This window comes from Nyctibius grandis, chromosome 7, assembly GCF_013368605.1.
Source record: "Nyctibius grandis isolate bNycGra1 chromosome 7, bNycGra1.pri, whole genome shotgun sequence".
NCBI lineage: Eukaryota > Metazoa > Chordata > Aves > Nyctibiiformes > Nyctibiidae > Nyctibius > Nyctibius grandis.
The window spans coordinates 12,177,344-12,199,657 of record NC_090664.1 but is presented as its reverse complement, the minus strand read 5'-3'; the positions used below and the strand labels follow the sequence as shown (position 1 = coordinate 12,199,657).

Here is a 22,314-nt window from a genome sequence, read left to right as displayed (position 1 = left end):
ATTCTAAAAGTTCAGATGATGAGTGTTTATTTCTGATGATTATGATCCATTAATTCAAAGTACATAGTCAAGTATTTGATCATACTCTCTGGAGAAGTTATTCAGTTTTTGCGAAGATTGTTTTTGCAAAGATTGTGCAAGCGGTAGAATGTAAAGGAACATGGCAAGTGTGTGATGATACATCACCTTGATGTATCCAAGTTCCTAGAAAAATTGTGTTGCTGAAAAATTGCCTGTTTTTTTCCACTACAAGGCAGATGTATGTGATAGCTGTTTGAAAGAAATGGAAGTAAGGGATGGGGGGGGGGGGGGGCGGGAAGTGGGCATAGAAAGTATAACAGTTGCAAGGCTAGGCTTAAAAATGATTTACAGTGGTCTAACAAATGTGAAATGTAGTGATTTATGCCAATCATTGAACTTCCACAGGATGGCAGTGTTGTAACACTTTCATGGTACAGTAAATGATTTATGTTGTAGTGAATTCTTAAAGAATTGAGCTTCTGACAGCAAAAATGTGTTTCAGTGACGTAAGAGAGAATAGAACAGTAGCTAGGCCAAGTAGTGCAATACAGATGCTTGAAAGAATACACCAGAGAAGACAGCAAGTGGTTGGAAGTATCATCACAGTCACTTCTGTGAATTTTGGAAAGCTTACAGTACCCTGTGAGCATAATCCCCCAGTGAGACCACACAGGTGCTACAGAAACAATACCACTGGTAAATCATGCGCTCCCCAAACCTGTTCTCATGGAGGTTAGCAAAGGATTGTATGAGAACAGGGGTCTCTTCGTAAGATCAAGGCCATAACGAAGACAGTGGTTTATGATTTGTAGGAGTGTTTAAAAATCTGGGAGGTGGATTATTGCTGTTTGCCACTGAAGGAACAAAACTTCATTTGGACTTTAAGTTGGCTGGTTACTTCAAATGTGATCAGACTCATGGCTGTTGGGAGTTGGTATTTCTGTCTTCCCCTCCCCTCTCTTCTTCACCCTGGAATCCTGAGGACCAAAACCCTGTCCAAATAAAGTATATGAATCTTAGTGCATACAAAATAATAATTCATGTTATTAATACTAATATTAACATTAATGATGTTCTTGGCCTCTACTTTCTGGGGGGTTATGAGTCCCCATGGTTGATATAGATCCATTAAGACATATGCTTAATATTAATTTTTAATTCTGTTGCTTTTCAGTTTCTTGGCACACCTCTGCTCTTGTGTTAAAAAAAAGAACAAGCGTACCTCTGCATTTCCTGCCTATTGGTAGTGGACTCTTAAATGTTTTGCTTCTTTGATGTCTAGTCCCTTCAGTTTCTGCTCATATAGAAAGCTGCTTTTGTCACTTGTTATCTGAGAGCTCTTCCCTGACCCATGACCTGCGAAAACAAGATGGGAAGAGAAAACTGTTTCCAAGCTAGAACATCTTAGGTAGATGGTTTATTTCCCTAGGAGGAGAAAAAACAGTGCTATTAGGAGCAACAATACTTTGCTACTTCCTCTCAAATTGGATGCAATGGGTAGGTTTATTCTAGTCATAGGAGGAAAAAGTGGTTAGGATGGCTGAAATATTTAGAATGATACGGTTCTGTTTCAGTGTCACTGAAGTTGGGGGGAGGATGAACCAGTGCTTTTTGAAATGTGTGTATTCATTTTCTTCCCACCTTTCTCTCCCTCCCCTCTCCTCACTCTTTTCCTAGCATATAGCACTTTCTACATTGTGGGGTTAATATTATCGATGCAGATACCTTTTGTGGGATTTCAGCCAATTAGAACAAGTGAACACATGGCAGCTGCAGGTAAGAAAATTAAACGTCTGCTTCCAAACAGCCTGCTTAGCACAAGAAAACCTCAAACCTTTGCAGCTTTGTATCTTTGTATGGAAGGAACACATACTAACAAACAAAATTGTTAAAGAAAAAGAGGTACAATTCAGTGTCTGTAGGGAAGTTTTCTTTCCAATTGACACATTATCCTTCTTTGTGTGAGCTAATGGAGGTAAAATGCTGCCTCCATAACACTGGATTGGTTAGGTGTTCTGACAAGCACTTACTTTACACACTGATGATACCTACTGTTTTGCAATATAATGTTGCCTTCAGGCATTGTACAATTGAAACATTCCTTATTGGTAAACACAGTTTTTACTGAGCAGTTTGGTTTTAGAGTTGATAGTCTTCTGTAATTTTTCAAAGTGGATTAAATGTAAATCACTTAAATTACTAATCAGGAGGCTGATTTTTAAATAACTAATTTCAATCTTGTTTGATTCTTTTTATTTCTTTGAAGTAAGTTGATATTTCAATAGTTGTTAAAAATCAGAGATCTTGATTTCTTGACAGCACTAACCTCTACTAAGACTGATAGGTTTATGTATAACTGCATGCACTGTTTGTGTGATATGGTTTAGTTTGTTAGATTCTTCAGGTTTTTTGTTTTGTAGTCACTTATCAAAATGTATTTGGGACAGCAATTGGAATATCATTAAAATTTGCCAGAAAAATACTTTTAAAAATTGAGATTTATTTCAACAATCTGAAAATAACGGACAGAGTAAATATTATCAAACCATGTTTTGCATCTGAAGAATTTTACATTTATTTAGTGAATAGAGTTTGTGTCTTTCTCTAGGAGTTCAGAACTAGTGAATTTTATCATTGTGCACCTCAAATTTTTTGGTAAATTGAAGAAAGACCATAGACTTGAGTTCTCTTTTCTTCTGCTGCCAGCTACCAGTGAATTTTCACTTTTGAATGGACTAATCATTGGATTGATCTGATTATATACATTGAAATTAATAACAACAGAAAAATCGTGTCCAAGTTCTGGTTTGACGTTAAACTCTGAACAGCCTTTTTGGGGCTTACCAAGTGCTTATCCAGTGAATTCTGGTGTTTCAACACTAGTTTTATATAATTCAGTTTTCTGTATCATTTAATGCTTGTTTGTTTGGTGTTTTTTTTCTTTCATTAAATCCTTGTGTTTTGTTCAGTAGCTTAATTTCCATATATTGCTGTATTAGCCTTGTTTGTGTGTTGCCTGGGGTCGGTGTTTTAATTTTTCATCAGGTCTAGGTGTGTTAACATGTGTTTTTGTCATAATCCATGCAATCTAGTTTTCAGGTGATTCTCTCCCTTACTCCAATTTAATTTGGGAGCAAAGAGGCAGTGGGTATTGGAGCTCTTGATGTAATAAGCAAAGAATGTTTTGGAGGGTATTTTCTCTCATGGCAAGTTTCTGTCATTGCAAGAAAGTATCGTCCCTGTTAAGTATTAAAGGCTATTTGTGAGAAAGCGATTTTATACTAGTTTAGATGTAAGGATGCACCTTACATTTGTTTTTGTAATTCAGATGTAGCCAAAGTATACCAATTACTTTAACAGCTGTTACTGTTTTTGAGCATTTAAACAAAAACTTTCCTCTTTCTTTAGGTGTTTTTGCACTGCTGCAGGCGTATGCGTTTTTGCAGTATCTGAGAGACAGATTAACAAAGCAAGAATTTCAGACATTGTTCTTCTTGGGTGTCTCACTAGCTGCTGGTATTGTATTCCTGAGTGTCATCTATTTGACATACACAGGTAAATAAATGTGAAACTAGTTTACCTTTGGAGCAGATAAACCAGATGATCAACATTTGGTTTAGTCTAAAGTAGTTGTTGGCAATGCCACAGCAAACCATTGCCCTTGTTACTCTATATTGCTTCGTGTTGGAATTCACTGTGCTTTCTGGGCTGCAGAAAAAAAACTTTGTTGCATCATTTCAGTATATTGGGTTTATCCACAATCCACATAATGATGTAAGAAGTCAGACTGGATGAGGAACATAACTATAGCCAAAGCGTATTATGAAGATACATATAGCTTATAGCTAATCTATTCTGAATAGCATTGCTAGGTCAAGGTCAGATTGCTTGCTTTCTGAAGTACTCGAATTTGATTTCTGTATGACTGGAATTAATCTGTAAGTTCTGCTTTATTTCTCTGGTTCAGCCTTCAGTCTTCAAGGCAGCTCTACCCAATCTCATAAGAACAAGCTTGTCTTTGCTTGGTTGCTGTCCCCAGATGCCTCACTGCTGTCTTCTGATTCCATAATATACTTCCTAGGTGATCTAATACCATACTTCCTTCCCCTGATGAAGAAAAAGCAATCTTATTTTCCTAGCTAAATATATGTTACGCATGTAAAAATTGACTTCTGCATGGTTCAAATTGCATGATCTTAATATTATACCTCAAATACAGTTCTGTTTTGTCAGAGTTTTATTTTGGAAAAGGACACTTTCCTGAGACATAACTTGTTTTTATTTTAACTGACTTCTTTCTTGTACTTCTTTTTAGCAATGTTTCTGGCATACATTTTTTTGGTGTCAGTTAATTAACATTTTGGACTGTTCAATAGCAGTTTTATTTTTGTTAATTATGATACCATTGTTCCAAAAGAATACTTAACATCTTTGTTTGTTTGAAAGTCTTCTAAAACTTGATTGTTTATGATTTCCTTTTCAGTACGTGTGAGCAGGTCCTACTAATACTTAGCAAAAATTTTCAGGTGGGAGTATCAAAACAAAATTTGTCTTCTAATCTCAGTGTGCAGCAAAATGTCTTCTGTTGCAGTTCTTAGGAAGTGTTGATTTCAGCTTCTGAAATTCACTGATCAGCATCACTGCTTCACCAGAGGGAACAAACCTCGTTCCCTGAACAAACCTCGTTCCCTCAGCTTCTGGTATGCTGTGTGGTCTGGGCTCCTGAACATCTCACAGCACTCTGATCCCTCTCTACTTTCTTAATAATCCTCTTGCAGAAGCGTGTCCACATATGGGCCCTGTATCCCAGGTGCAGCACCTGGAAGAAAAGGTTTGAGGTTCTGGATTGAAGTCCTGCCTGCTATAAGGCATGTCAGCCACTCCTTTCAATTTAGCATGGTTGACTGTTTTGGCCTCTGGGATATTTTTGCTTTTTACTGGCCACCAGCTGGACCCAGATCCACTGAGTACTACTTTGAACTCGTCAGGAGAGCCAATTTTCAACCCATCAAATGATCTGTTTGTCCAGCCCAGTCTTCTTCAGCTTATAAATGAGAAATGGGGGAAATGGTTTCAAAAGCATTTAATAATGTATTTCAGGAGGCTGTGCTTCATGATCTTTTCAGGGACTCGGGTTACTGGCCTGTAGTTTCCTGCATATTCCTTCTTGCCTTTCCTAGAGGTGTAGCATTAGCCACTTTCCATGCACCTTGTCACCCTGATGAAGATGGTGGGTAGCTATCATATTGGCCAACTCTTTCAGCACCTTGAGGTGAATGACATCTAATCTCACGGTTTGGATACATCCAGAGAAGACCATAACTGGTAGTTCCCCCTCTTCCTGTGCATGCAGTGGTTTGGGAGCAAGCTTTGCATCCGAAGACTGAAGGGAAAAATATATCTTGTCATAGAACATTAACCACAATATTTAAATGTCTAAACTAGATATTGAACTAAAACCTTCAGTCAGATTATGCTAATTTTAAATATCAGATAGAGGGAAGACTTACTGTGTCATGCACAAAGACTTGGGTAATAAATAAAAGGATTTAACTTTCTTTTATTTCCGCTTGTCTGTATCTGTCTTCAGAGGGAGCTGAAACAGTTGCAAGGAAAGTGGAAATAAAATTTAAGAAGAATCTTACTAATAACTGTTAGTAATAATTTTTATCTTTCATCTGATAGTGATACTGTTTCTTTTCATCTTATGATATTCAAGTATCTAAAGGCTTTTTTAAAAAAAGATAATATGTAAAGCTTATCAGCATGTCTAGTAGCTGCTTTTATATTCCATGCCACATGTAGAGCCATTAGTAAAGAAACAATAAGAAACCAATGTTTAATTGAGTATTAGTGTTTTGGCTATAGATCATTCCGTTTCCTGCTCAGGTATTTCAGAAAAATTAAATACTTTCTTATCAATTACGTTTTCTTTACAGAGTATAGGTTGCTATCTGTCATATTCTTTGAGAAATATTTATTATTGCATTGCTTTGACTTTTGGAGGTGTACGTCTGTCTTGATACTCAACGAGTACAATGTGATCCTGTAGGAGAGTGTTCTTCTAAAACTAGCTTCAGGGTTGGTAGACTTCATAGCCTTCCTAATGCCTTAGGTCTGGTCCACATATATTACAAGTTCAGTAAAATTTCTTTGGTTTTGTGCTATAATTTCAGGGAGTAGAAAAATTATTGCATTTAAATACCTAGGTAGCAGGTTTTTTTCCCTTCTCTTTTTCAGGTTATATTGCTCCTTGGAGTGGCAGATTTTATTCATTGTGGGACACTGGGTAAGTAAGAATAAAAGATATATGGATTTGGATATCAGTAGCATTCTACTGAAAACTAATAATCTTTTGCTCTCCTCATCCTCAAATCCATTTAGTATTTCAGTCAAGGAGAATATAATGGGCTTTAATCAGTTATCTGAAGAGAGCATTTGTAGTAACTGTTCCATGATCTTTGCAATCATTTCACTAATTTGTCTATTAAATTTCTTGCTTCTTTGGAAGTCTTTGAGTATGTAACGGTATGTTTTTCTGTATGAAATTGTAGTGCTTCTCAGCATAAAATAACCAAAAGCTGTACCAACACTTGAGAACACATTTAAAAATTACCCGGAGCCTTAAACGCACACTATTTTCATTGCGCAACATTGCACGAAATCACAAAGATGTTGCGCAGATGATCTTGCATGTTGCCTGTTAATTATGTTCATATATCTGTTTTGTGTACACAGATGTCTACTCTGAGCAATTCTGGTTTATTCATGTGTGATTTCATGGGTAAAAAACAGTGTTAGTTAATCTGCTGTTTTAGTTAACCTTTAAAAATCCAATGTTGGATTCTTTAGCCAGCCAGGAGAATAGGAATAAAACTGAAGATATTTTTTTCTCAAGTAAATGTATTTAAGGTGGAATTCAATTGGTAGGATTTTTTAGGATTAAAAGCAGGGATAGGAGAACTTCAAACTTTTGCAGTTCACGTTTTTTGAGGCTCCAAAGTCCAGCTCATACAAGATTCTGTACCAACTCTGTAATAAATGTAGTAGAATAGATGTCAGTAAAGAAGCCTCAGACTTATTTGAAGAACATACAGATGTTGTTCTTTGCCTATAAATGAAGTGGTCTATATGTATACAAAGTGTTAAACTTTTGAGGGCTTGTCTACATTAGAAAATCGTATTGTGTTAAAACACACAATGCAGTTTTGAATGAGAACTAGATCTCAGTGAAGAAAAGGACATATGTTTGATACGTCACCATTCGGTCACGTAGCACCCAGATCAGGTCCGTCTGTGTAGCTGTCTTTAATACAGAACAGAGTTTTGTCCTTGTCTGCACTGAGTGTTTGACATGTTGTTTAGTTGACATGTATTTCCAAGTGTAGACAAGGCCTGACTTTTTTTCAGCATCTAAAAGAATGTGGGGGCATCAGTAACTGGTCTGGTATTTAATACTGGAACTTTCTGCACTAAGAAAATGAAGGTATTCTGTGTAGAGGAGAGTTTTCAAAATACAGTGTTGAAAATCTAGGACACTTACTGGCACGGATGATTACCTCTTCCAAATGTAATGATGGGGCTTCCCTAGCTGCGTGGTTTCGTTTCGGTGAATTTGGCTTCATATTTAGCCATAATAAAAGAAAACATCCATAATTTTCATTCTTGTAATTAGTATGGAAATAATCCTTTATATCGGTGTTTTAAATAACTCTATACACCAAATACTTCCTAAATACAGCAAGACCTGGGGACTTTTTTGTTATAAAAGTTTCATCAGATTTCTGCTGAATAGAGAGAACTTGCCATTTTAAATTGAAATGCTACCTTTGAAATGAATTTCAGATTCCTAATGTTTACAAGTTTTAATAATTTTATCTTTTCAAAATAATTTGAACTGAATTTTTTTTAAAAAAGGTATGCGAAAATTCACATCCCGATCATTGCCTCTGTGTCTGAGCATCAGCCTACAACATGGGTTTCCTTCTTTTTTGATCTGCATATTCTCGTGTGTACTTTCCCAGCAGGGCTGTGGTTCTGTATCAAAAACATCAATGATGAAAGAGTCTTTGGTAAGAGAAAATATTTTAAAATTGTTTTGAAAAATCTTGCCTTCAACTTGATTCTGTTTTGTTTTTGTTTGCTCAGAGCTGGTATATGGCTTGTTCTAAAAAAGCTTTAAAAGTGATGGGTTTAAAGATTATTATTAAAAGTTGCCTGCACCCAGCAGTATTTAAAACCATGTATAAAAATGCAGAGATTGGTGAAATGGTGATGGAGTATCATCCCAAGAGGCGGGATCAAAATATTTGTCGGTATGGTTCTGTTCTGCAGCTGGAGTTGCATGCTCTTCCGCATGCTGATCTTGCCAACCGTGCGTTGGGGTGCAGTTCCACAGTGCAGTTCAGCCAGGTGAACAGCTCGGTGCAAAGGAAAAGTCCCTACCCTATACAGGCTGCAAGGCAAAGGCAACCGGCCCTTCCCTGGGTGTCTGGCACTCATCCCGTCACAGATGATGATTCAAAATGCCTTTCCAGATTTTCTGTTATTTTAGTGAACTGAATGACTTGCGGTGATTAGATAAGGCACAAGCCTCAGTGGAGGTGTGGGGTCTCCCTGTGTCAGTGACAACAAACTGTTTATTTGTATGGAGCTGTACTGTGCAAGCAGACTTTTAAGATTATGAATGAGGCTTGTAAGGATGTAATTTGAAGTAGTAGCCCATATATATGGAGCAGTGAAGATCACTCAGGTTTTGGGCTTTTACAGGGACAGGAGGCTCCAGACAAATGGAGCTGCCTCTTAGGATTACTGAAGAGGTGTGTGGGCAGTGGGAACATACACTGTGTTAAATCCAAGGGCTCTGGAGTGTTCTGTGCTCCGTGGTTTACAATGAGTCCATGTCAAGACCAGTGCTGGGCAACTCGCTTTCAGCCTCCTACTGCTGCACCATCCATTTAAGTCAGCATAAAGAGACCTATGATCGAGAATGGAGAGCCATACGACGTTGCTGCGAAGTAGAAAATATTTATGTAATCTGATAAATCAGTGTCCTTTCATGATTTCCATGGCAAACCTTTCACAAAAGTGTATTATTAAACTGTAGCAGACAAGGAATAACCTCTATTACTTGAACAGTAGATGTTCCTAACGAGTGTATACAGGTTTGTTTGGGGTTTTTTCCTTCTAAGAAAAGTCTTCTGAATATTTCTGTTCTAAAAAAATCTTGGGGTGGTTTCTTTTTTTTTTTTTTGCACAGAGGGGAGTAGAGATAATACTGTTCAGGAAAATTTGCTTCAGAATAGGGCTCGTGATATCATATTATTTGTCTGTATGGAATTATAATGTAGACAAGCCCCCAATTTGTCCACAGATATCTCTAACTTAAATTAAAATTTGATATTTACATGAAATTCTAACACTTCCTTTTGCTTTTTCAGTTTCAATAACTTGTTTGGTCTAGGGCTGTTTGTCCTTTTTAATCAAATGAAGCTACCTGTTATTCCAGTAGTATTTTTGGTGTGTGATATTAAATTTAACTAATAATGTATCTTCTGACACATTATTAACGAATATGAAAACGGGGTTGTGTTATTGTTAACAGTTGTCAAGATGAACTTCAGGATGGGTTTGAGGCTTAAAAGGGATAAACATTGTTTGAACTGTATCTCTGTAAATTAAAAAGCAATGAAATGCAAGATGGGTACTCAAGTCTTTATATACGCAGATGCTCAACCCACTTCCAGAAGTAGTTTTGTGGAGAGCATGTACGTGTGCAGTCAGAGTGAGTGTTATTTTCTAAATGTCATCAGTAGGTTTGTTTCTTTGCAGTTGCTCTGTATGCAATCAGCGCCGTTTACTTTGCTGGCGTGATGGTTCGGCTGATGCTCACTTTGACTCCAGTGGTCTGTATGCTGTCTGCAATTGCTTTCTCCAATGTCTTTGAGCGTTATTTGGGTGATGATATGAAGAGGGAAAATCCACCAATAGAGGACAGCAGTGATGAGGATGACAAAAGGAACCCTGGCAACCTGTATGATAAGGTGAGGGGACGGAGCAAAAGTTAGAAGTCAGCTTATTTTTACTCTTTTGTTTTTTCTCTTTTGGTCAGAATATTTTAAATGGCCCTAGAGGTCTGAATCACTACTGTTTAAATTTAGAGCAAGTATTAATGTTCTCCAATAAGGTGTAATTGATGTCCTGAGAAAAAAATGGTGGTAGTGTAGAAGTGGTTCCTTGTAGCTTCATCAGTGATGAGCCTTTAACCTAGAGGGAGTGTACAGTGTTGACCCAGCTTTCTGCAGAAGCGATGGCAGACAGTTGCTTGCTCTCCTTAATTGGTTATAGCAGTTCTGTGTCACTGGGTGTTTCCCTCTTGTATTTCTTCTAAGACATGATGAAATTAAATAATAATATATTTTATGAAAAAAATATCTCTCTTAGGCTTTGTTATACTGACCCTGACAATGCCTGAGCCTTGGGTTTCCCCCTTTCCCTCACAGTAAATACCTGTGCGTTTCTCTTTTCCACCCTGCCTTATAAAAGGGCATCATCATACTGAGCCAAACCAAGGAAGTCCTCCACTGACCCTCACAAAATAGTTTTTTTTCTTCTGAAAGGGCTTTCAAGGAATCATCCATTTTTACAAGTTGCTGGATTGTCAAAATATTCTTGTGCACACTTTGTTAATTTATGCTACAGCTTGGTTTAGCTTTATAGTATCCCGTAGCATTTATGGGGTGCATGTGGTGAAGAAAAAGGCACAGGTTCCATTGTCAAGGGTGATAAAAGTTGCCATAACAGATATATTTGTGTTTGTTTAGGCAGGCAAAGTGAGAAAACATGTATCTGAACAGGAAAAAACAGAAGAAGGACTGGGTCCCAATATCAAAAACATTGTTACTATGCTGATGTTGATGTTGTTGATGATGTTTGCTGTCCACTGTACGTGGGTAACTAGCAATGCATACTCCAGCCCCAGCGTTGTTCTCGCTTCCTATAACCACGATGGGTAAGTAAGCTCTAGGGGTCTGAAAATAATTAAAGGGCAAAAGCCTTTCTACTTCCTTTGCATTAGCAAATGGCTTTACCACCTTTTAATTCCTTCTATTTATGTTAAGGCAGAATTGCCACCTGAATAAAAAATTCTTAATACTCTAATTTTCAAAAAGATACAACACTTTCTGAAATATTTAATGTAGATACACAAAAATAATCCTATCCAAAGCCAGTAAAGATGATGGTTAAAAAAAGAAGTTTTTCAGTCAATTGGGAAAACTTGTTTACGAATATATATTCAACTGGAAATGCATTTAGTCACATCTTCAAAAAGCAGTTCAGCATTCTGGCTGTTCAGCTGTCAGTTCAAACTTATGACTGCTGGTGACCAGATCCCTCAAAGGGAGCTAAACGCGTAAGAGAACCCTTCTTTGTGAGCCCAGATTTTGCACAGTGCAGTTAATTTGTTGCTAGTATTTGTACTGATGTGAATAAAATGAACTCTGTTTTCCAGCACTCGGAATATCCTAGATGACTTCAGAGAAGCCTACTACTGGCTGAGACAAAACACGGATGAGCACGCCCGAGTGATGTCGTGGTGGGACTATGGTTATCAGATAGCAGGAATGGCTAACAGGACAACCTTGGTTGATAACAATACTTGGAACAACAGCCACATAGCCCTGGTGAGGGTGGCGGTTTTCTATGGAGTAGAAACACCAAAATGTTTACATTGCAGTCGAGTATGAAATTGTAAATGTCTGTGGGAAGGTAGTATGATATTAAGGAAAAATTCTTAGAGTAGAAAACACAGAAGTGGGAGGAACATATTTTTTGCATTTACACTCACGTATAAAGAGATTTGGGGCTAGAAGGGATCAATTTTGCTTTTGGAGTTTCTGTTTTGTTTACTTGAAGTTTCCAAAACTTCACCTCTACTTCAGTTTCTCTTCTTTCCTTTGAGGGAGGATAGAGAAAATCTAATGTAACTATCCAAACAGGGATCGTTTCAGTTTGGCAGCGTCTGTGCTGGCTGGATCTGAATGGCGCTATGAAAACTGCCCACCTGAAACAACAAATTTTCAGGCATCTTGGAAGTTAGAGAAAGTTTATGACTAGCAATGGAAGTGTTGCAGATTTGATGTGATTCTGTCTTCTCAAATTTGCAGTTAGACAGAACGCGTGTACATTTAATTTCTTTCACTTCTGAAGAGTCAGTTTAAGCTTTGTGCACGTGCTTAAAAGCAGGGTGTTGGCATTGCCTGTGGCTACAGGGACACCACCTTGGGCAACTTAAAATTTTTTTCAGAAACAAAAGAATGGTCTGTATTGTAGCTGGTTTGCAGTCTTATTAGGTACTGTGTAAATGACTCGTCATTGCTCAGGGGCCGTTTCTTCCCGGAAGAAGAATGGGGGAAGGGCTTGAGGAATGCATTAGGGTAGTTTCTTGTCTGGTGTCAGTAGCTAGTACAGCAGTTGGACCAGATCTGCAGACAAGCAGTGTTCAAAATCAACAAATTAATCAAGCTGTGCTTTGAGCATACAAAGTTCTGAAAAAACGTGTATTGGGGAAGGCAGGGATCACACGTACGTACTTTTGACAGGGGCAGGGAACTCACATCAGCCAAAAATAAGCTTGGGATGTTGTACTGTTGGTACTAATACCAGTCAACAAGCCTTCCCGTGTACTAAGACACTTGTCTCTTATTTTGGTTGTTGACCTGACAGCGTTAGTGTGTTTTAGATGGGCATTCAGCTGGTAGCTCTGTGTGCTTCTCTCTTCTACAAGAGGCAGAAGTGCAGATACTGTACCTAAACCAACAGATCCCTGCAGGACAAGGTGCATCATGTGAAGAGAGAGACTGTGAAAGTCACCTGTATTGCATAAGCACAGTGACCACGCACGTTACAGCAATTAGCAATGATGGTTTTTAATAAGGTATTCTCTCCAGTATGACTGCTGGCACTGTCAGGTTCTATTTTGGAATGAATACTCCATAAAGGGGGACCCAGGCAATAAATGTGTGTTGTGGTGATATACCTGAACTTGTGCTCTAAATGAGGCATGCCCTGGAGACACGTCCAGATGACTTCCTCCTGCACAGAAACTGAAATCTGCCAAGTAACCTCACGTTGATGAGGACCATGGCCAAGCAGCTGAGGTTCTCCGTCTTTTTGACAGATTGCAGCCTCAGCTTAGCGTTTTCTAATTATGTTCTTAACTGAATGTTACCAATTTGGATGCAATATTATTTATGTTGTAGTTACTCCCTTTTACTACAGCAATACGTTATTAGACCTTAAGTACAAGGGCTTCAATAGAAAACAGAACTACTGAACTGAATGCCAGTTACTGACCTAAGTGAATTCTTTCAGTGTGGGAAGTGACCGGTATGGAAGAGGTTCTGGATACAGCTTTAAAAAAGTTTTTCAAGGCCAAAACTATGTTATGCTTTTCACTCAAAGATGTCTCTATTCTGACATTTTCTCTGCATAAATTTACCTTGAATTCAATGCTGAGGGTGACTATATGTGACTGAGTACAATGCAGCATGGCTGCTTCATTAGTGAAGGACAGAGCTCAAGGAAAAAAGAACTAAGAAATTACTAACATTTCAAATAATTTATTCACTTTAGGCTGTGTCTAAATCTTTGAAAATAATTTGTAATTAGGTATTTTCTGCAACACTAAGTTTTTGGCAATACAGCCATGACTTGAAAAATCCATAGGTGCCACAAAAGGAAAAACCCTTATTGCTACATTTGATACTCAAAACACTCATTTCAACAGGCAGCACACCTCTCACAGAGGAGGAAATATTTCAACTGAGGTTGGGCTTTTGAGTTTCTCAATAGACGCAATGAGTTTTCTTTATCTAGAATGAAAATGTGGGCTTCGGTCAGCAAGTATGTATTCTTGGGCTTTGGTCTGGCGGGTTATGGATCTGCGGATCTGTTCGATGGGCAGTTATGCAGATATTTTAAGATATTTTTGCTATGATACAGGTGGGAAAGGCAATGTCATCAAATGAGTCGGCAGCATATGAGATCATGAGGAGCCTGGATGTGGATTATGTTTTGATTATTTTTGGTGGTGTGATTGGCTACTCTGGTGATGATATTAATAAGTTCTTGTGGATGGTGAGAATAGCAGAGGGAGAGCATCCCAAAGATATTCGGGTAAGTGGGAAACGTACACAGGAAAACTGAAGCATTCTTGGCTGAATACTGTATTTCTGGATTTTAAACATTTATGTTGTTGCTTTTCTGGTAGTGCTGATTACAGTGGAGGGAAATCTCTACTACTTATTGCAATTTTATTTGAAAAATGTGTTATGGGTTGTTTCCCTAGAACAGTAGGAGTGCAGAGGCCTGTAGCCCAGGTTCTTTCAATATTTATGGTTCTGAAAGGTCAGTAACCTCAAAAGCTTCTCACTTTTTTTGCATGATACTAAAAGTACAGGGTATCTTTTGTAATTCTTGTGTCTCAGTGTCCACCATCTTACTTCAAAAAAGTAGGAGTGTTCAGACTGTTTAAATAGTTGGCATTACAAATTTCTTCGAACTCTAATAGTAGGAGACAAGTTAAAGTGTTAATATTTGACTTATGTAGAGTTTGTTATTCAAACAACTCAGAGATTGCAGAAGTCTGTAGTAATATTTGCTTAAGCCTAACAAAAACTTACAGATATTGAGCACAGGCTTAAGGGAGTAGCCCGCACGCATAGTTTCATGTTGTACTGGAGATGAAAATGGCAGAAATGTTTTGTTTAAACACTGTGTGCATATGAAGTTTATGGTAACGTTGCAGACCTCATATATCAACAGTACAGCGCTTTTCACCTTTCTGATGAATGATTTTGATAGACGCCCAACTAACTTTCACATTTTGAGATCAGTTTTCCAGTAACTGCTTACTGTGAAGTGACAAAACTTGTACCAGCACAATACTGTGGATTTAGGAAGATTGGTCCACTGGTGTCTGGGTTATGAGCAGGTAGTTTGTAACTATTTTACCTTCAATGAGCACCATCATTTTCTGTTATAAGACTAGCTTAAATCAGCTTTTAAACTGTAAAAGTCAGTTTAGATTCTTGATGAAGCTGGTTTTTTTGGAGAAGGGAATGAGAAATGACCTTAAATAGGGGTTTAGTTTACATTGACTCTTTGTATCTTCTTTTCTTTTTAAAGGAAAGTGATTACTTTACTCCTCAGGGAGAGTTCCGAGTAGACAAGGCAGGTTCTCCAACTTTGCTGAACTGCCTCATGTATAAAATGTCCTATTACAGATTTGGAGAGATGCAGGTTAGTGCTACAACTTCTACTGGATCTTAAATGAGATGTGAGAAAACAAATGTTATTTTGATGTATTTTCCATCTTTTAGATTGGGTGTTGCTTGTAGTAGCAGAATCAGAGGTAAGAATCAGCTTTGCAAATTAAAACACATCTAAGCATGGCCTACTGTATATAACCTTCAGGAAGAAGCATTTCTGCTGCTAACCTACACTTGTGCTTAGCTTTTTGCTGTCCTTCACATTGCTCCAGCCGAGCATCTCTATTCTAGTATGCAGTGTGCTTGCTATAGCATTAATTGTTATGTTGTGGAGAGCTTTAGGTTTGTTTTTTGTGATAGCAACACAGAAGTAGAACTGTAATTGACTATTTAATATCTGTCAGAAACTACCTGATTTCTATCCAAGTCACATCAGTGTATTAAACCACACGGCATTTATTATAAGGGCATAATTCTCACAGAGAGTTGTCACTCCCCTTTGGGATCATCAAGCATATGTATGTAGCTGAGTCTGCCTTGTTTGCTTTTTACTTTCCTGTTCTTCCCTGCCCCCCAAGGACGCTTCACAGAATCACAGAATCAATCACAGAATGTTAGGGATTGGAAGGGACCTCGAAAGATCATCTAGTCCAATCCCCCTGCCGGAGCAGGATTGCCCAGACCATATCACACAGGAACGCGTCCAGGCGGGTTTTGAATGTCTCCAGAGAAGGAGACTCCACAGCCTCTCTGGGCAGCCTGTTTAAGTGTTCGGTCACCCTCACCGTAAAGAAGTTTTTCCTCATATTTAAGTGGAACCTCCTGTGTTCCAGCTTGCACCCATTGCCCCTTGTCCTGTCAAGGGATGTCACTGAGAAGAGCCTGGCTCCATCCTCATGACACTTGCCCTTTACATATTTATAAACATTCATGAGGTCACCCCTCAGTCTCCTCTTCTCCAAGCTAAAGAGACCCAGCTCCCTCAGCCTCTCCTCATAAGGGAGATGTTCCACTCCCTTAATCATCTTTGTGGCTGTGCGCTGGACTCTCTCTAGCAGTTCCCTGTCCTTCTTGAACTGAGGGGCCCAGAACTGGACACAATATTCCAGATGCGGCCTCACCAGGGCAGAGTAGAGGGGGAGGAGAACCTCTCTCGACCTGCTGACCACACCCCTTCTAATCCACCCCAGGATGCCATTGGCCTTCTTGGCCACAAGGGCACACTGCTGGCTCATGGTCATCCTGCTGTCCACTAGGACCCCCAGGTCCCTTTCCCCTATGCTGCTCTCCAACAGGTCTGTCCCCAACTTGTACTCATACATGGGGTTGTTCTTGCCCAGATGCAGGACTCTACACTTGCCCTTGTTATATTTCATTAAGTTTCTCCCCGCCCAACTCTCCAGCCTCTCCAGGTCTCTCTGAATGGCTGCACAGCCTTCCGGTGTGTCAGCCACTCCTCCCAGTTTGGTGTCATCAGCGAACTTGCTGACAGTGCACTCTATTCCCTCATCCAAGTCATTAATGAATATATTGAATAGAACTGGTCCCAGTACCGACCCTTGAGGGACTCCGCTAGACACAGACCTCCAACTGGACTCTGTCCCATTGACCACCACTCTCTGGCTTCTTTCCTTCAGCCAGTTCACAATCCACCTCACTACCCGATCATCCAGACCACACTTCCTCAGTTTAGCTGCGAGGATGCTGTGGGAGACAGTGTCAAACGCTTTACTGAAATTAAGATAGACCACATCCACAGCTTTACCATCATCTATCCACCGGGTTATGTCCTCATAAAAGGCTATCAAGTTGGTTAAGCATGACTTCCCCTTGGTGAAGCCATGCTGAGTGCCCCTAATGATCCCCCTGTCCTTGATGTGCCTAGAGACAGCACCAAGAACAAGTTGTTCCATCACCTTTCCGGGGATGGAGGTGAGGCTGACCGGTCTATAGTTCCCCGGGTCCTCCTTCTTGGCCTTTTTGAAGACTGGAGTGACATTCGCTTTCCTCCAGTCCTCAGGCACCTCTCCCGTTGCCCACGACTTAGCAAAGATGATGGAGAGTGGCCTAGCAATGACTTCCGCCAGCTCCCTCAGCACTCTTCATTCTGATGTGTTAGCAAAGAATCCTTTATTCAGCTAAAATTGAGGCCAGTGTAACATGGGGGGCGGGGGGGGGGGGGGGGGGCGGGTGGTGCAAATTTAACTGATAAACATGAACTATTTCCAACTTGCATGGAAAACTGTGAAAGTGCAAATTACTGCGCTATAGACCAGAGCACAAGGGAGCAGCTATGCTTAAAAGCCACCACAGGCTGCTGCTCCTTAGACTTTCACTTGAGTAGTTTCATCTCTGAATGCAGATGTGATTTTTCTCTTGAGACATGAAGTGCCGTCTCCTGTGACATCTGTAGGAGTAAGAATGAATTTGTCTCTGCTGCAGTCGGAAAAAGGAACTGAGAGATTTTTCCATGTCGTAATAACCAGTGCAAAAGAAGTGTTGTCCTTGGACTAGACCAGCTGAAAGCACTGCCTTGTGGTATGAAGTACCACAGTTTGCAGCAATGGGTGCTTTGGCTTTTGTATAATTAAGATTTTTGCTGTCTAAATGCAACAATATGCAAACTAACATGCAACTTTAATTTTTATAGCTGGATTTTCGGACACCCCCAGGATTCGATCGTACACGCAATGCTGAGATAGGCAACAAAGACATTAAATTCAAACATCTGGAGGAAGCGTTTACCTCAGAGCACTGGCTTGTCAGAATATACAAGGTGAAACAACTAGACAACAGAGAGACATTGGATCATAAACCTAGAGTAACCAACATTGTACCGAAACAGAAGTATTTGTCAAAGAAGGTGGGTTCTCAGTGACGTAACTGAAAGGGGGCAGGAGGTGGCAGTTTATTTTTAACAGTGAATCACATGGCTGGTGAATTATGTCTTTCCACTAGCCAGAATGTTATGGATACTGTTCATGTTAGTGTCCAATATCAGACCTGCCTGCTGGTAATAATTGTTAATTTACTGTCTGCTTAACTTAAAAGCATGTGAAGACACAAGGCTAGATTTTTTTTTAGGCAGAATGCTAACTGGAAATAGAGTGTGTCACTGGCTGTTACAACTCTTAAGTCTTCTTCATGTAACTGGAAGTATAATCTCTAAAGTACATCAATACATGTTTCAGTAACTATGGCTCACTAAGTAAATAATGTGAAGTTGCTTTCTGACTTTGTTTGAAAGTAGTGATGCCTAGAAGTTTAAAAATGGCAATTTTGTATGAAATAAATTAAATATGAAACTTTTGTTGACGGAACTTTAGTGTCTGGCTGCTTACTGTTTGAAGTGATCTTCACGGTTTGAAAAGCATTAGCTGTGGTGTGCTACTTCAGCCTCTTGAGAAAGATGTGTTACCAGGGGAGCTGGGGAGACTCTTAGCAGCCCCTCTCCTTCACAGCATTTGTTTTCTATATATTCAAATATATGTTGCAAAAGGAATTCCAAAATCCTGTCAGAAACAAATGTGTAACATGGAATTAGCATAGGGAGTAAACTTACACTGCGTCGTGGAAGTACAAGTAAAGAATGTTAGAGGGTAAAAATGCTTATTTGTGTGATGTGATGGAAGTTCACCGAATAAGGTATTTGGGAGCTGCCACTGAAGCTAGACTTACCTTGAAAGGAAATTATAAGCTTTACTGTGCCTACCATACACTTACAGTGTAACTTTTGATCTTGAGTGACAAGCAAGGCTATATTTATTAATGACAGATGCATTGACCCCACTTAATCTGTGGATGTCTTGGTTCTCTGTCTAAAGACAGGATAAAAGTTGATGCACATTCCGATCCATCACCAACTCTTGTGGTACAAACAGGCTCCACTTCCCATTAAGAAATGGGAGAACCAGCGAAGAACACGGAGCAAATATCTAAACTAGGATTTCTTAAATGCCTTCTGAGGGCTCCTCAGTAGCCACAGGTTTTCAGCAGTTGCTGCCTTACTGGAAATTCAGCCCATCTCCTATCACTCTTCCACGTTACGAATGACAGTGCTCAAGCTCAGAGATACAACATGTCTGAGTATTACCTATTAGTTTGTATCTATCTATCTCACTTCATAATATTATTATTATTGTTGTTATTAAAAAGAGAAAAGTTGTAGTTAATTGACATGATAGAGCCTGCTGGTAAGCACAGCAAAGTGCAGCAAGCGTGAGAGCTGCCTACTGTCTACTTTGTTGTGGCAGGAGCCACAAGCTAACTCTATTTATACAACTTTCAAGTTAGTACTCCCTAAGACTAACATTAATGCTTCCCCCCATTACTATCTTAAAAAAATACCTAAAATATGCTGATAAAGACACACGAGTAGAAAGTGCTAACTAGCCTACAGACCAGTAGCAGAGGACTAAAGACTAAAATGCGATTATTCAGTTTTTATCTTACTTTGAAAAATGTTGCTTTGAGCAAATATTACTGTATCTATCATCTTGTCAACTTCTAAGAGAATCGAATAGCGCAGAAGATGCAAGAAGGTATTTCCAAACAAAGCTAACACTCTACACCACTTCTGCTCTTTGGGCATATTAGAGCTTTATCATGTTGGTTAATTATTTATTCTGCCTCAGCACAACCTTTGAAAACAATTCTACAGTTCTGGTAGATGGGCCTTGCAAAAGTACATCTTGTACAAAAGCAAATGTTGGGCATGAATTAAACAATCCCAACTTTAAAAATACTAAATGGATAAATACCTAGTTGAGGGTTTACCATTTAAGCTCTTTAAAATCAGTCTAAAGGTCAGGCATTGAAATGCACATCACTAAACCGCGGTCAAGACTAAATCATTAACTAATACGTTTTATTCTGTTTTTCTTTTTAGACCTCCAAAAGGAAGCGTGGATACATTAAGAATAAACTAATTTTAAAGAAAGGCAAGAGACCCAACAGGAAGACAGTTTAAACACACTGTTCCGTTTGCTAATACGAAGCAGTTGTTGTCCTTGAGATAACCAGTCTTTGCCTTTAGCTCAAGTCATGTTTCACAGCAACATGAGGGTACAGAACCATCATTGGTCCAGATTATTGTACAAAATTTTTCAGGCAATGTCTGATTTAAAAATATTGGCTTATTGAGAACAGCTGTTTTAGATTTGTAATGTGAAGCAAGACAGAGCTGCTATCCAAGTCTAGCAGCATTTTTTTTTTTTTTTTATTGGTACATATTATCCTTCAAATCTGTTGAGAATTTGGACTGACTGCACCAAAGAACCCTGTAATTTGGTCCTTGGCACATGCATACTTGTCAATCTTTTTTGGAAAACACTGTTCAGCTGAACAGCAGCAGTAGGTAAAACTGGAACAGTGAGATCTAAAAATTACTTGTTTTCAACAATTAGGAGGAAGCAGAGCTCTCTGAAACTAAACTTTCAAAATCAGTTACTCCCGTTATTATTTTTCAATGGTTTCTTTCTGTGTCCTTTGGCTCTTGCTGCAGGCTGGTTTTGATGTGGAGTTGTAAGAAGCAAAGCTGCAGTTTTCAGACGAGATGATGGGACAGGTGGATTGGATGCTAGTTCAGAGTGGCCAAGCTGCTTTTGTGTACCAGGGGATTGCAGCGTCGCTGCCTTACCCTGCCAGTTCAGAAGGGAGACAAGGCAAACCTTGCACACGCGAGATAACAAGGGCTTAATTTGTATCCTCCTGAAAAATCTGAAACGACAGTAATGAATGCTACAGTAACATACAGCCGAGCACTGGGGAGGGGCTGGTGCTTCAGAACAGAGATTAAACTATTTTAGGTAAATGTTTACATTGGTAAAACAAGCATAGCCTATTTAATGGGGAGAAAAAAAAAAAGGTTGACAGGTATACAAAACCCCTTTTCTCTGGCTGTCGGAGGCAGAGGATTTGCAAACCTCTTCCTCCCCTCACTGCCTTCTCTTGTGAGGGGAAAAGTTTTTCTGGAAATCTCTTTCTCTGCATTTTTATTTAGAGTGCTTAAATCAATTGAAGAAATTCCTGCTATAGTGCTATTTGCTTTGTCTGTCTTTTATACTGTTTTTTTTTTTTTAAAAAAAGTGGTGAAAACTGTCAGATTAAATGCACTAAAATATAAATGGAGACTGAACATGTTCACTTTCCAGCTATAGGAAAACTTTATACAGACTTGAAAATTTTCTTTAATTAAAATGAAAGAGTTTTGCAGTTTGTTTTCCTGCCACAAGTTGTAACTTTTTATGGAAACAAAACTTGCATCAATAATTTGATGTACAGTGCAGAATAGTATGTACCTTTCCTGAAGAAAATGTAAATTTACAGTGTTCTGTGAGAATGTTACTGCTGACTTCTTTCCCAGGGTGTAGAATATTTTTTTTGATTTATGAACTCGTTTTTGACTTGGACGGTTTATACAGACCAATACTACAGCTGCAACATTTTCACAAAGGTAATTAAATCTGGATTTATGGCCCCCTGTCCTTTGGAGATTTCATTTTATTTTGTTGCTTTAAAGCTCAATGCAGACCAGTTGTTGACTGTAGGGGAAAATAAAGTTAATTCAAGTTTTGTGTTAAGGGTGTTGTGTCAGTTTTGTTGTGATTAACTTGATACCACGTGGCTTATAGTCCTCGTGGTAAATTGTCTTCACACTCCGCAATGCAAATCTGCTGACCTCATGAAGTTGCTGTAATGAAGCCACAGCAGCTACTTAACATACTTCCAGCTTAAATTTATTAAGCCAAAGGTAGGGCCCCTGCTGTGATGAAGTCAAGGCAGCTGTAGTATTTTCAGAGAACAGCAGCTGTCTTTCCCAAACACACATTGCAGTGAAGCCACCTGGAGCAGCTCAAGCTGTTGCAGTTGCTTACGCACAAGCAGCAGGGGTGATTATGTGATGCATGGTTTGTAATACCTTTGCTTGGAAGAAGCAATCTGCTTATCCAGTGGTAAGAAATGAGTGATCTAACAGGTGGAAGAACATCTGAAAGGCAGCAGAACAGATGCTGCTGGTCAG

General features: G+C 39.0%; 1 protein-coding gene across 2 annotated transcripts in view; it reads left to right on the top strand.

Annotated features, from left to right (window-relative positions):
• STT3B (STT3 oligosaccharyltransferase complex catalytic subunit B) overlaps positions 1 to 21,874 on the top strand; it is a 53,946-nt gene extending 32,072 nt beyond the window's left edge. For both annotated transcript variants that reach the window (XM_068405283.1, XM_068405282.1), the window contains exons 6-16: positions 1,699 to 1,797; positions 3,430 to 3,576; positions 6,262 to 6,310; positions 7,939 to 8,093; positions 9,853 to 10,064; positions 10,845 to 11,032; positions 11,534 to 11,705; positions 14,026 to 14,199; positions 15,211 to 15,324; positions 17,944 to 18,156; positions 20,182 to 21,874. In XM_068405283.1, the coding sequence (XP_068261384.1) occupies positions 1,699 to 1,797; positions 3,430 to 3,576; positions 6,262 to 6,310; positions 7,939 to 8,093; positions 9,853 to 10,064; positions 10,845 to 11,032; positions 11,534 to 11,705; positions 14,026 to 14,199; positions 15,211 to 15,324; positions 17,944 to 18,156; positions 20,182 to 20,262 (1,604 nt within the window). In that variant the 3' untranslated portion in view covers positions 20,263 to 21,874. The remainder of the gene's footprint in view (positions 1 to 1,698; positions 1,798 to 3,429; positions 3,577 to 6,261; positions 6,311 to 7,938; positions 8,094 to 9,852; positions 10,065 to 10,844; positions 11,033 to 11,533; positions 11,706 to 14,025; positions 14,200 to 15,210; positions 15,325 to 17,943; positions 18,157 to 20,181) is intronic.
• Positions 21,875 to 22,314: the final 440 nt, after the last annotated feature.